Genomic DNA, 15,296 nt, shown 5'->3' on the forward strand with positions numbered 1-15,296 from the left:
ATTTGTCTCAGCCAATGGTATCCTCACCAGCATCTACGAGTAGTGACGCCAACATCACCAACAATTGATGCCAGAAGTTGAGAGAGAGAGAGAGAGAGAGAGAGAGAGAGAGAGCTCTGAGAGCAAGAATGACACACACACACACACACACACACACACACACACACACACACACACAGAAAAATACAAGACTTACACATAAATACACACACACAAAAAAAAAAATAATAATAATAATAATAAAACATTAACACGGAAAGAAATGCAATAGATACTAACAGAGTTATACGTAAGCGAAGACAATATCTGAAATCACCAAAACGAGGGTGACGAATGAGAACCTACTCCTGGCGACGATTCACACACGAGTTCCCCGCACGAACTATCTGATTGGGAAAGACTTTGTGACTGCGGGAACCAACTCAGTTCACCTATAGGCCTATGCTGCCATCCAGGCCTATTTGAAAATTCTCTGATTTGTGCAAAGGTTCAATTCTAATTTTAGTGGAGGATTTTTATTAATATTTAAGTTTTTCTTGAGGGAGTACCGTTGTAAAGGCAATATAACGCAACTCGCTCTCAGAAAACAAAAGTGAAGGTAAACAAGGCGGCGTGGTGCTGCAATATTTCTTTCTTTTACTGCCCAATTTAGACCCGCACATCACACTGCCCAAAGCCAACATAAGACTAAGACCACATGCTAGGAGGCTGGGATATTACAGATATGCTGTAAAGATGGAATATAATTTAGGTTAGGTAGTATTGTTCTGATTTTTTATGTATGTTACTTTCAATAGTTGTTTTTTCTTTGTTATATTAAGGTTTGACACATGTAAGGTAGGTAGTGTTCAGTGTCAGTAGGCATAGAAGTGCCGTGAACAACTCTAAAATACTGGAAATAAGAGGTGGAAGAGTAGGGTTAGATTGTGCATGTTATTGTTGTGGTATTGAAATTATGGGAGCACATGGTGTGAGGAGAAAAGCTAAAGCACCACAAGGAAAGGAAAGAACTGGAGATGAGTCCAAGCATTCTTGTCCAAGCGTCTTACTTATCTTTGTTACTTTTGTATAATTTCATCCACTATGGATGCAGCTGAGGTGGACCTCCACTGTATCCAGGCAGGTCCATGCCTCCTGTCTCCTGGGTCGGCAGCTGCTTTATCCTGACTCAGATTTAACAGGCTTTAGTGAAAATTATAAGGATAGTATTGAAACAAACATGAGTATTTTCATCTGAAGGTTAAGTTTGGTTATGTTAGGTTTAGATTAATGTTTATGTGAAAGTCTCAGAAAATTAATCATCGGTTTTATGCATTTTCCTGATCTACAAAAGTCAAATTTTATTCTTTTTTTCAGACAAAATAACAAGACTTTCTCATAAAGCTAAAAATACCAAGAGAAAAGAAATAAAAAAGCTCATCAGGTCACATTAGCCAAGCATACAAATACAATGGATGATGAGGCTGAGACATATAAGCTGTGGCGCATCCGCAAGACCATCATGCAGCTGTGTCATGACCGTGGGTACCTGGTGACACAAGATGAGTTGGACCAGACACTTGCTCAGTTCAAGGAGCAGTTTGGTGAGAAGCCATCTGAGAGACAGCCTGCTCGCTCTGACCTCATTGTGTTGGTGGCCCACAATGATGACCCAACAGACCAGATGTTTGTTTTCTTCCCAGATGAACCTAAGGTGTGTGTTCAGCTATACATGGCCTATTCATGTGTTAAAAGAGAGGAAAAAAACTGGTTGAGGGAAGATGATCAAGGGGAAGGCAGAAAATGAGATAGAGGGATGGAATTGCAATAAAACTGCAAAGTATGAGAGTCACAAAGGCAGGTAAAAGGGACAGAAACAACTGGAGTAGACTTGTACATCAACTCACTTCACACATAACAAGAATATCTTCCATATTTCCTCCTGTATCACCATAACTATAATATACCACATACTAATGTGTCTGTGTTTCTTTGGCAGGTTGGAGTCCGCACCATCAAGACATATTGCACACGCATGCAGGAAGAGAACATCCAGCGTGCTATTATTGTTGTCCAGTCAGGAATGTCACCATCTGCTAAGCAGGTGTGTGTTTGTGTGTGTGTGTGTGTGTGTGTGTGTATGAGAGAGAGAGAGAGAGAGAGAGAGAGAGAGAGAGAGAGAGAGAGAGAGAGAGAGAGAGAGAGAGATTAATATTGAAGTATTTTTACTTTCATGATCATTGTATGTGACTGGCTGTGCTATGCCTTAGCTCTTGGGATGAAGTAGGACCATTGTATGTGGCTGGCTGTGCTATGCCTTAGCTCTTGGGATGAAGTAGGATGGTCCATGAGACTATTCCTTTCCACCAGAGGCTGACAGAGCTAAGAGTGTGAAAGATGTGTGTACAAGTGTGTGGTGCTTTGTTTGGGACATTGCATGGAATTGCTGGCCTGGTACATATATAGGTTAATGATTATTGTGTGTAATTTCACAGCACTGTCATGATTTCTCCTGCTTCTGATGCATATTACTGCTACATTGTCATTGGTTTTGCTGTAATATCACAAGGTGACTTCTTTATCTCCATACCTAAAAAACCATTACTGTTACTCATACTATTTGTATTAATATCTAATACAGCTACTGGTACTATCACTATGAACACCACCACCATCATGTTTTTCCTTCCCCTAGGCTCTGGTAGACATGGCCCCAAAGTACATCCTGGAGCAGTTCCTGGAGTCTGAATTGCTGATCAACATTACTGAACATGAGTTGGTGCCAGAGCATGTGGTGATGACGGCTGAAGAGAAGACAGAACTGCTACAGAGGTATGAGGTAGAAGGGGGATGTGAGAGAGAATTATTTTGCGATTACATAACAGTTCTGGTCCAAAAGACAAAGAATGATGCACTATAGTATACGAAGCCACAGGAATGGTAAGCACTGTTCTAACAAATCTATTTTCAGGTACAAACTGAAGGACAATCAGCTCATGAGGATACAGGCAGGTGACCCTGTGGCGCGGTACTTTGGGCTCAAACGTGGCCAGGTGGTGAAGATCATCCGTCCCTCAGAGACAGCTGGTCGCTACATTTCCTACCGTCTCGTTGTGTGAGAGGGAGGGAAAATGAAAGAGTAAATGAATGAGAGGAGAATGAATGAGAGAGAGAGAGAGAACAGAGGTTAAAATGTGAGAATCACTGTGAAGCAAGAATTAAGTGTGACTCAGTTTTTTAATAATGTGCCAGAAAATTATTTAATGTTCTTTTGGTTTCTAAATTATTAAATCATACCAGAAATATTCTCTTTCCATGATACTTAAATGATTAATACTTTGTACCTCAAACTACATAATAACTGTTGCTGTAGCTCAGTGGTTTAAAAGATTAGAGCTTTTTCCTAGGAACAGTGTGAGCATAAGCAAACCTCCAACAAGGAAAGGTAAAAAAGTTTTACCAAGTAATGCAAGGGTGTTTCTCTTCATGAGGGCATGAGTAATCTCCATACCTCTCACCCTGCACATCATGAACAGATCAGTGCCTGGTGTGAGTGGCACTGGTGAGGTATAAATGAACTTTTGTTGGCCTAGTAGTTTACCAAATGAACTTTTATTGGCCTAGTAGTTTACCATGTCACTATAATGAAAATAATTTTTAAATTGCCTATGACTGGTCTTTAATTTTATAGTATTTATTCAAAAGGTCATAAACACAACATAAGCTTCATATATTTATGATGATCCATTACAAATAAATTACATGTGACCATTACACACAGAGAGCACTAACAAAAGGAAAGAAAATGTTTAACACACACACACACACACACACACATACTTTAATCATGTCTGAATATATATCTATCTCTATATCTATTTACCTGTCTATTTATCTATCTATCTGTTAATCTATAACTATCTACTATATACGTAATGTATTAATGCATTCTGGTTTTACTTGCATGGCACCCCACTTGTTCTGGATAAGGAATGAGAGAGAAATCTTGATGCACACATTCACAACCATTCTCTCATATTTTAGCTCAGTATGGGAGAGAGGTACATTACTTATTACACCACACATGCTCAAAATCAGGAACCAGTTCAGCTGGTTTCCTCTACTGCATCATGACTGCACCTTACCCTTCTTACCCTTACATGATCTCTAATGCAACAAGATGCAGAAGAGCTTCCCCACCTGCCCATGAAGGACATACACACTGCACCTCCATTCATGAATTCACAACTACTCATCATTTTCACCATTCTTCCAAACTCCACATACATACGTATAAATCTACAATGCTCTCTGATTCTTCTTCAGTACACAAAGGATACACAATAAAAAAAAACTACATATTTACACATCTGGAAGTAATCCAAGCCTATCTGATGCAACAGCTTGAGGAGCTAAAGATGTTCATATTATCTACTTTCAACCTCCTGAACAACTTTTACTAATTCTCTGTCAAAAGAGGAAAGATAATATATATATATATATATATATATATATATATATATATATATATATATATATATATATATATATATATATATATATATATATGAGGTGTTCAAAAGTATCAAGATTGGTTGTATTTATCCTATTGTAACCATACACGAATTATGTTTGATATTCTGAAAATGGTTGGGCATATTCCTGACTGTACAGTGATGCACATACAGTACTAAATGATCATGAGATCCCAGGATCATCTCTGGGCCCTTCATACCTTCAGTCACTGCAGCACCACACCAGCACACTCAAACTTGGTCATGTAGCAAGTTTCACTGAAATGTCCGATAATTTCACTTTAGCACTCGCGTTATTTTCCACAGTCACCTCAATGGGATATTTTTATCTCCTAAACTAAATTTCCATTTCTAAAGAAACAGATCATAAAATGTGAAAGAGATTGAGGAAAATATAATACAGCAGCTTCACTTAACATAAAAGGAGGAATTAAAGAGGTGCTCTGAGCAGTGAGTCTTGCAAAAATGAATGTATTGACTCACAAGAAGAATACTTTGTATGGGACACAACTCAGGTTTTGATGCAAATCCTGTATAATAATAAATGGAGTCTTGATACTTTTTGAACACATCGTATACATACATATGTCTTTTAAAATACTATTTTCATCTTGTTTGGCATTCTTGTGTTGTACTGAAACTTTGACAAAGGATTTAATGGTTCATGTAGAGAATTGACTGGAGCACCTCATCTATTTATATAATCTCATGGAGTTTATTCAATACACAATTTGTCATCATTTTCAAAAAATGGATAAATAAGAGCAAATTTGTATTTTGAAGATATCCTTTTTAAAATTTTTACTACATAAACCCACAGAGACAACTGTGATTTGCCAAATACAATGTAAGCAGAGATATCCATACCAGCGAGCATCATTATACACCTTCATGCTTAGGGGTAATTCACACAGAGGGGACAAGGGTCAACAACTCCCTTCAAATAGTCTCAACTCTAATATCAGAGATGAAATTTTCTCTTGTTTAATTGAAAAATATAGATGCTCATTCCTAAACCAATGACAATATTGACAAGTCAGACTGGTGGCAAAATGATAATTTTGTGTCCTTGTTGGCTACCTCATACATATTTACAAGTCATTAATTCTTAGCTATAATACATCCAGTTTGTTTACAATCATGCTGGTCTTTGAGATAGTGAAAGAGGCAATATTCATCACACAAAGCATATACATGTATACATGTGTGTGTGTGTGTGTGTGTGTGTGTGTGTGTGTGTGTGCATACTATTTACAATATATATATATACAAAGAACAACTAGAAATTTGAATAATCTTTCATTAATTAACATTATACAGTACACTTATCATACGCATATATATATATACACACATAATTACTGGTTAATATGAGCCTTCACAATGGAAAAAAATAGATATAATACAACTTTCACAAAAGTAATGTCTGAGACCAGCCACTTATGGTTTATCAAACATTAAGTTGAATATTGAGGTTCATTCAGAACATAAGTTAAAATATGCATCAATATATATATATATATGTATATATATATATACATCATTGTACGTTTCCTTTCACAAGGAAGACTTTTTGTATCTTTACAGAACTAAACTAAGTTGTGCTTCTCAGAGAAGATATGCAAGCAACTGCATGTTCTTGATTTACCTAACATTAAAGAAAATGTCAGTATGATAGCCTGACAATATTTCTTCAGTAACTTAGTAAGTACATGACTTTAGTTCAAGAGAAAATAAAGTTCAATGTTTTCTGAAATAATTTCAATCACAGCTGTACAAAAAACAAACTTTCAAAATGTAATCACTTCTTACTTGCTGTGATCACAAACTATTTCACTTCAAAATACATTTTTAATTCATAAAGAAGAACTTGTACATTTGCCACATCTTTCCACTAATAATGGGAGCGAAGATGCCAATGCATTTGTTTTGATGAGCAGAATACATACTGTACATCACCTGATGCCATTTCAGTGGCATTCATTCAACTTTTTAGATTTTATTTCTAGAAAAATATAATAATTTAGTTTTGGAATGTTCATGTTGATGATTCAGATAATTTCATGCCACTCCTACACAGCTCATACACATTACTGCATTTGTGCATCATCATCATCAGTCACCAGAGCTCAGAGTATTGCCACCTAAAGCTTTATATCATTGTCTTCCCAGTAACATGTACCTCCAACACAACACTTAACACCTTCACCATGACTAGAACACCTATCTATCAATCTGTACACATCAATTCTCATCACTCATGGCATACTCTTTGTAAAAATAATAAAGCAGAAATTTTATGAATTATTTTTTTTCGGTATGCATATTTTCATTGGTTCTGGTTCAGATTCTATCATTACTTCGCAATGCAACAAATCAACACAGAATGGTAAAATGTAAATTTGATGTAAAACTGAAAACATGAATCTAAAATTAACTGTCTTGGATGACTAATAAGAGCTGTGCATATTGTAACTAAAGAAATTTTACATCAGTTGCTTAAAGAAATTTGGTATCAAAATATCTGAAAACAATGAAATTCCAGTAGTGAGGTAAGGCTCCAGTAATACTTACACTAAGTCATCCAAAGTATATGTGAGCAGTAAATTCTTTAAATGGCTAAACTTATTTTCCAGAGCACAAGCAATAAGTTTTATAGCAGTGTTTTGTAACCTGTGTTCACTTCTCTCACTCCTCTCTGTGGAGGGAGGCACCCTGGCCCACAATAGAGAGTGAGTCAGTGTGCATGGAATGTACAAAAGAAGCAGCAAGTCCTCACCCAGTCCTTGAGACCTGTGTGTTTCTGTTGTGGTTGCTTATGTGTATGTAAGACCATCTCATCAATGTTTGGTTTTTGTTCATGTTCATATTACTAATGAGACACTTCAGACAATTATGATACTACATTTTATAATGTTATGAAAATCTTATTCAAGTGCATTTTGTTAAAATAAATAAGTAACAATATAAATTTAAATTCTAAAGCAATCACCGAAGTGAAAACTCGCATTTTGTCCAATAAAATCAAGTACATAAAGATGACAACATAAGAATGTATGCAAGTAATAATAAAACTAACACATTGACTAAATATGTGCATTAATTTTCGAGAGAAGAAAAAAATGAATCAAGCATGAAATAATACAAGCCTATATGGCATATGTCATCCATATATCTTGGGCATAACTGTAAAAGCATTTTATAATTGACAAATTATGCATTTGTACATCATGTAAACTTACACAATCAAAGACTTAAATATAGTAAAAATAAAAATTATCACATTTTTCAAAACTAAAACCTACCTATCAATCTGTACACAAAGTCACACTCCCTTTCAAGGAGGGAAAGAAATAATAATAATAATAAAAAAAAAGCTTTAATACTATTCATACTTATACACAAGACCAATGCTCATATTATGCACTTTTTATTTACTTCTACTCATACCATGGTCTTTTTGGTTTACTGAAATAACTGTTGTAACTGCTCCCTTTGTTTAGATACATATTGGCACACCTCAAGCATGATATATCTTGACAACTTCACCTCCAGTACAACACACACACAGAGACACTTCAGAAGCTGAGTGTGTGAGGAGCAACTCTCTAAGTTACCAACTCATCACTGGCTGCTCATATCTCTAAAATATGTAATGATTCATAACCTGCAGGATTAAGGAGATGGATAGTTGAGAGAGAGAGAGAGAGAGAGAGAGAGAGAGAGAGAGAGAGAGAGAGAGAGAGAGAGAGAGAGAGAGAGAGAGAGAGAGAGAGAGAGAGAGAGAGAGAGAGAGAGAGAGAGAAGGAGCAGAAAGTTTGCTAATTTCACAGCTACTTTGATCACCTTTTCCCACATTCTTTGATACATTCCAAAGAAAGCAAATGTATTTTCTTAAGGATATGCAGTACACTGTCTAGCATTCAACATTATAAATTTGTGATGAAACCTAGTATACTTGTTTAACGTTAAGTTCAACTTTCTTCTCAGGCATCAAAATATATCTCACTTTTATGTATCACTACACTTCTAGAAACTTTCTTGAGCAGTCTGTCTACATCCATTTTCTGTATAGTCATGGTCTCAGGTTGAATAACATACCACACCTTCATCTTGTGCTTAGTTTTTCCTCAATCTTCACTCCTCTGATCTGCCAAGAATCTATCCTCTGTCAGGTTTTATAAGGAAACAGTCAGCAGGTCAGAGGCCCTAAGATCAAGGGAAAATGCACAACACAACCATGGTACAGCAAGTTATTCAACTCCTGACCATCACTGTACATGTCTATACAATCCCTTTCTCCAACTTCATATTTAATGGTTGATACTTCTCCACATGAGTGAAAAGAAAAGAAGGAAATAGGAGAATATCAATTAAAAGAATATTTTGAGCAAAGCACAGCAGTTACCCTCCCCTATAATACATGAGAAAATCTTACTGAGTACAAGCACAAGCAAAAGAAAGTGTTGCTACTTGTACATCCATTCTAGTGGTTTATAAACTTCTTATAGTTTGTTAACAGAGATATATTGTGCAGGCATAGAAGAAGTGTAGTAACAGGACAGTCAAAGCTGACCAGAATCCACTCAAGCCTTGGTGATCATCTAGACTTCATTGGTAGGGTGTTGGATTTGCATTTCTGTGAGTGTCCTGGCAGAAGTTTGATTCCCACATGCCTAATTTATCCTGCACTTCAGGTAAAATTTCTCTGCATTTCTATATGCTCCATAGCAGACCATCACAACACAATCACTGAATTACTGTAAACAAACAAGAGAAGATGACCTATAAACACATGCAATGAAGCTCTTGCTGTAGGGTTCTTCAATATGCAGCAAGTGCCAACTGGTCGGAGAAGCTGCTGAATTACCAAGGAGATGCAGCATGCCTTCACATGGTACAGGCATAAACAGAGCATGGATGATGACACACATCTCAAGATGGTGTGAAAAATTAAATAATGGATACACATGAGAGGAAGACTTCTTTTGCTGTGGAAGACAACAGATTAGTACATAAAAGAAAAGATGGAAGGGAGAAGTGTGATGCTGTATACATGAGAAAACTGAGTGTGTGTGTGTGTGTGTGTGTATTCACCTAGCTGTAACATACAGAAAAGTTTCCTTCCATGCTCTCTTGATTCCCTCTTGATGTCAGTGTGTGTGTGTGTGTGTGTGTGTGTGTGTGTGTGTGTGTGTGTGTGTTTAACTGGGACAGCTCTGCCAGGGTCCTCCTTTGGAAGGATTTGCTAGGAAGAGGAAAAAACATTTAGGATGATGAGGATGATGACAATGATGATAATGATTTTGATGATTACAATGATGACAGCAAAGATAAAGACTATGGTAATGATAATGATGATAATGACTATAACACATCTATCTTCCTATATCTAAAGTTTATTCCTAAGAACTTCCCTGATTGGAAAGTTTCAACAGAAGAATCATCACTTATTTCTGTCCTTGCATTCCTTCCTTGCATGTTCAAATTCTCTCTCTTACACATCACACATTCCAGCATTCTGTCCTCCCACTTCACTGGATGTCATCCTCTTGCAGTGATGGGGAAGGGAATCAATGAGGAGAAAAATACAGAGATAGTAATGATATAAAAAAAATAAATAAATAAATGAAAATTACTTGGCAGAATGTCATAATACAGTTTGAAGTTACCAGGAAAATACAGTTGGCACTTACTACATGTATGCATGCTGACAAACTTCCACTGTCAGAGACCCTACAGATTATGCTGCCTGGCTAAGTATCCTTAATGTTTGCAGATCACTTGGCATAATTCAGCAAAACTCATAGAAACTCATACAAGAATCCTGGAGTCAAAGGATCAATAAACCTCAGACTGTAGCTCAATGTCACATTGTCTTCTAAGGTTATGTAGTCATGGTCATGCACTCAGAACATTATATTTTCCTGTCACTAAGTTATCATCAACATTTCATTATATAATTGTAACAATGTAGTCATAAATTACAGAAAGTTAGATCAGGATAGACAAATACTGTTAACAATAAGGTTTCAACCATGCCAAAAGTCAACATCTTCATTGTTTAACTTTAAAATATCTTCCTTCACTGATCATTAAGTTCACAGTTTGATATATGGTTCATATTTTCATGTACATTAAGTTCTGAGATGATAAGGAGAGGACACAGATGTGATCAGACAAACTTGAGATACATTTTCATGAGTGATGTAAGAGTAGTGGAGATCCCTCAGTCTTTCACTGGCCTGTGTTCTGCTGCCTAACAGGAGAGCAGGAGCTAAATCTGATCCACATTATATCCCTCAGGAAAGAATTATTTGGTGCTGTTATGAGCAGAATTACTATCAGTGAGCATGGCCTCAAATTTGAGCTTCCTATTCCAGAGTAGTTTTATCCTCTTTGTGTCTTAATTCCACTTTACACCACCTGAAGTTCCTCATAAACCTAATGAAAGGAACACAAAGTACAACTGATCTCTGACAATATACTTTCTGTATGTAGTTACTGTTCATATAATTTAAGCACTTCTGTTGAGTCCTTTATATTAATTATGGTCTTATAATGAGGTGTTTTCATTTTCAAAAATGGATAAAAAGCTAACAAAACTACCCACTTAACTAAATATAAACATACCTAATTGATGACACAGTTGTCGATACAGTCAACCAATTGTATACCAGCATGTGATTAATCACAAATATGCACTTTCCTTTCGATAGCAACATTAAAACAAATTCACAGTCAGACTATACTCATACTCACTGTTGAATACTGATTTATAGGTAAGCCAAATACATGCAGTTCATACTAAGTGTTGAGCTTCCTGCTAATCTGTCAACATGTGTACAAAGTTGATGGGGACTTTCCCTCTACGTTTGGGGTCGCCTTCAATCTCTCCTTCCATCCAGTCACCATCTTCTGTTTCTGCTTGAAGTACAATGATAATTTCACCTTCTTTAAAGCTTAACTCATCGTCTAAGTCGGCATCACAGTCATACAATGCTTGGCACCTACGATGGCGAAGTGAACCCATTCTCTGGAAAAAATAAATAAATAAATAAAATAAATAAATAAAAATAAATAAAATAAATAAATAAATAAAAAATAAAAATTGGCATCTTTAATAATACAAATGACATCAGTATCAAAACAATAACCAAAACATAATCAGCTTGGTCTATAAAAATTATATACAAAGAATATGCAAACACAGTAATCTATACATAATAAGCTTACAGTTTACAATCCATCTTAAATAAGTAACATAGATGTGAATATAAAAAGTAGTGTAATTTGCCATGATAAAAATGGTACAATAGCTAGTAAATATGACATGCTTTACTGCCTCCTGTTCACAAGTTCAACCATTAATTCCCAGGCTAAGATATTAACAATTTGAGTAGATGCTGAAGCAAAAATGTTATCTAGCAAAATTCAGTCAACCTCCCTAATGCAAAGGGTTAACTAGTGTGCACAACCTTTCATCTCTTTAACTGGTAAACTCTAGAACTCCATGCTAGCTTCTGTATTTCCTTCTACATGTGACTTGAATTCTTTCAGGAGGGAGGTTTCAAGACACTTCTTGAATTCAGGTCAATCCTTCTGGCCCTATTCTTTAAGGACTGGGATCTTCAGAGGACCTTTTTTTATCTACTCTGACATAATCATCAAAGCATGCTCATACTGTAGAGGCAGGGCAATCCAAAATCCACTTGGGCCTTGGTCATCATCTTGGTATGACCAGAAAGGTAACACACTTGCACTTTCATGAGTGTGAGCATTCTGACAAAGGCTTGATCCCCAGTGAAGGCCTCTCATGGCTAAAGGGTCCTACCTGCTGATCAATTTCTCCAGTGTTTCCATGATACCCCTAAGCTGGGTAAGACAGTGCAGATATACCTTACCCTTCTGGGAGGTGGCTGGGGGTCATCTGATACAAGAGAGGAGAGAGACTCAGTAGAGCGTCCATTGATGAAGGTGTTGGGAGACTCCTGAGGTGAGGATGATGGGGAAGTGTCTGTGTCCAGCGGCCGGCCATCACTTGCACTGCCTGTGTGTGTGGGCATGATGATTAGAATGGTGCATTTCCATATGTGTGTTTGAACTGGATAGTCAAGCTTGTGCTGTACTGTGAGTGAGTGTGTGTGTGTGTGTGTGTGTGTGTGTGTGTGTGTGTGTGTGTGTGTGTGTGTGTGTGTGTGTGTGTGTGTGTGTGTGTGTGTGTGTGTGTGTGTGTGTGTGTGTGTATTTACCTAGTTGTATTTACCTAATTGTGGTTTATGGGAGGGGAGTAATCTCATAGTATCCCATCTCTATATCTATCCAGTTTGGTCTTAAAAGCATGGACAGTTATAGCATTGACAACGTCTTCACCGAGTTCATTCCATTTGTTCTCACTTCTATGAGGAAAACTATACTTCTTGATATCTCTTCTACAGTTAACTTTCTTCAACTTCTTACTCTGTGTGTCTAAATTTACAAAACATTTTTTGCCCACATTTTCCATACCATTTATCATTCTATAGATGTTTATTAAATCTCTTCTCTCTCTCCTATTTTCAAGGGTAAGAATTTCCAACATTTTTAATCTCTCTTCATAGATTGACTTACTTAACTCCAGAACCATCTTAGTAGTGACTGCTCTTTGTACTCTTTCTAATTTTACAATATTCCTCTTTGTATGAGGATACCACACCACCACTGCATATTCCAATCATGGTTTTGATCTTATTATAGAAATCAACAACTTTTTTATCATTCCTTCATCCAAATATGAGAATGCCATTCTTACTCTTTTTCACAAATTCATCGTCTCACTAGTAATTTTATCAATGTGTCTGTCCAGAGTCAAATTTTCAGTAACTGTTACTCCCACTGTGTGTGTGTGTGTGTGTGTGTGTGTGTGTAATATAAAGTCAGCAAAATTATCCACTCTTCCAAGGTGCAATTAAGCATACTGAAATATAATTTATGAGATAGAGTTCAACTCATTACTTTTCATTCATATTCAGATTTAATATGTAAATTAATATTTTTTTATCATCAATCTTCAAAGAATTCAGTCTAAAATAAAATTATCATTAAAGACTAGCAACAATATAGCAGCAAGTGGATACATTATTGAAGCCATGCAAACACAGAAAAACTAAGGTGTAGGCTACCATCTTTGTGAAAAAGGATAAGATACAGAATTACTTAAGATTGTCAAGAAATAAATACAACTTAATGCCAATTATGTGACACCTTTCTTTTCATATTTCTCAGGTTATCTTTCATGTATGCACTGAGGACACTAAATAAGTTAAAGCCAAAACAACCTTCCTCAGCAGCATGCATGAGGAGACACACTGGTAAATGTCCCACAGGTCAATGCCAAGAATTTCTCTACCTATCAAAAGATCCAAGGCCATGTCATTTTTGCCTGGAACTTCTGTGAGGCAAGCTCTGTTTTGTTTTGCTAAAAGCACCTCCATTTTCCAGATGAAAATACCCAGGACCAGACTTGCAATATTCAGAGTTACAGCCCTGGGTGATCAAACCTGGGGATACCACTGGGCTTTCATCATCTGCTGAAATATCATCTTGTGTACTATCTGAAAGTCCTCAACACTGTACATTGTGCTACATGCAAACATATACCAATTACAGTTTGTAGAAAATAATCATATTTGTGTCTTCCATCCATCTGTCTCTGAATATAAATGCCTCATAAACTCCAAGCCTTGCATGGTCAATGTTAATAAGATCTAAAAAATATCCATAGCTCCTCAAGGACATGCACATACCATACTCTATTACCACACTTCAACTATTGTTACCAATTGTGGCTAACTTTGATCATCAAAAGTGTTATTCGTAAGGATTCTTGAAGCAGCTGTTCTACAAATGTCACAGCAAACTAGCAATTGAAATAAAGATCCATTTTTTTCTAAAATATATCTGTGCAGGAGATACAATATTTGAACCAGCTTTATCACTTTGCATGTGATTATGCAACCTATGAGGGCAACATAATCATTACAGCTTGCAGCTTTTGGCTTCATAATTGGCATCAAGCTGTGCATACAAAATAGCATCTGAATGCAATGTAAGCATAAAAATAAAGCTTTCATAGATTAAACTGAAGTGTAAGCATACAGGCTAACATCTTAAATGCAAAAGCAAATGTGAAATTCTCTGATCTTACATATTCAGCCAAGAATGTGAGTAATATTTTGAGCATATAATTTAACATTTCTGAATGAAGTCAGTTCTGTCCTGTGCCACCACTACAGTCACTGCCTAGTAAGGAAGGGGAAGGGCTTTGCTTGAATGTGCTGTTTAAAGTTAGAAATGGATGAAAAAAAGGCCTGGAGCAGAAAGTTTATCCCTCTCCTGTTCATCATTGAGTTACCAGTATCAGCATACTCTCTCAGAATAATGGCAGTACACCCTAAACATTCCCTGCAAAATTACTCTTTAAAGTCAGTCCAAGAAACAAAAGCCAAGACTAATATTGTCAATAATGGTACTTCATGTTACCCTGAATTAAATTTAAGGATCTAGTGAGAAGTTAATATGCATTCTCCCAATATGTCATATATAAATTTTGGGTAAAATTGCTATGTATCATCAATGTGGAAGATCTATATGAGTCTATTTCTTCAGAGCCTCTATGTCTCCTGTTTTCCCCAGGATGGTCTTCAGTTAGTTCATCTCTCACCAGTCCCTAATATGCCTTAGCCACCAAACCATTGTAAATACTCCTGCTCTGGACAAACAACAGAGCAACATATTATCACT

At 36.4% G+C, this 15,296-nt stretch overlaps 2 protein-coding genes across 5 annotated transcripts in view; one reads left to right on the top strand and one right to left on the bottom strand.

Moving 5' to 3' along the window:
- Positions 1-446: 446 nt before the first annotated feature.
- LOC135101325 (DNA-directed RNA polymerases I, II, and III subunit RPABC1) lies at positions 447-3,282 on the top strand. 3 transcript variants are annotated; one of them, XM_064005152.1, is made up of 5 exons: positions 447-598; positions 1,357-1,693; positions 1,979-2,083; positions 2,675-2,811; positions 2,951-3,282. In XM_064005152.1, the coding sequence occupies exons 2-5, from the start codon at positions 1,451-1,453 to the stop codon at positions 3,096-3,098; spliced, it is 633 nt and encodes a 210-aa protein (XP_063861222.1). In that variant the 5' UTR covers positions 447-598; positions 1,357-1,450; the 3' UTR covers positions 3,099-3,282. The 3 variants fall into 3 exon arrangements, with proteins under 3 accessions (XP_063861222.1, XP_063861224.1, XP_063861223.1); XM_064005154.1 differs by having other exon boundaries at positions 463-487; XM_064005153.1 differs by lacking the exon at positions 447-598 and adding an exon at positions 733-756.
- A 2,001-nt stretch (positions 3,283-5,283) lies between these two features.
- The window catches only part of LOC135101324 (arf-GAP with SH3 domain, ANK repeat and PH domain-containing protein 1-like), a 48,046-nt gene continuing 38,033 nt past the window's right edge, over positions 5,284-15,296 (bottom strand). For both annotated transcript variants that reach the window (XM_064005150.1, XM_064005149.1), the window contains 2 exons: positions 12,419-12,564; positions 5,284-11,550 (listed from right to left, as the gene is read on the bottom strand). In XM_064005150.1, coding sequence (XP_063861220.1) covers positions 11,341-11,550; positions 12,419-12,564 — 356 coding nt within the window. In that variant the 3' untranslated portion in view covers positions 5,284-11,340. The remainder of the gene's footprint in view (positions 11,551-12,418; positions 12,565-15,296) is intronic.

This window comes from Scylla paramamosain, chromosome 6 (genome assembly GCF_035594125.1).
Source record: "Scylla paramamosain isolate STU-SP2022 chromosome 6, ASM3559412v1, whole genome shotgun sequence".
NCBI classification, from domain to species: Eukaryota; Metazoa; Arthropoda; class Malacostraca; order Decapoda; family Portunidae; genus Scylla; species Scylla paramamosain.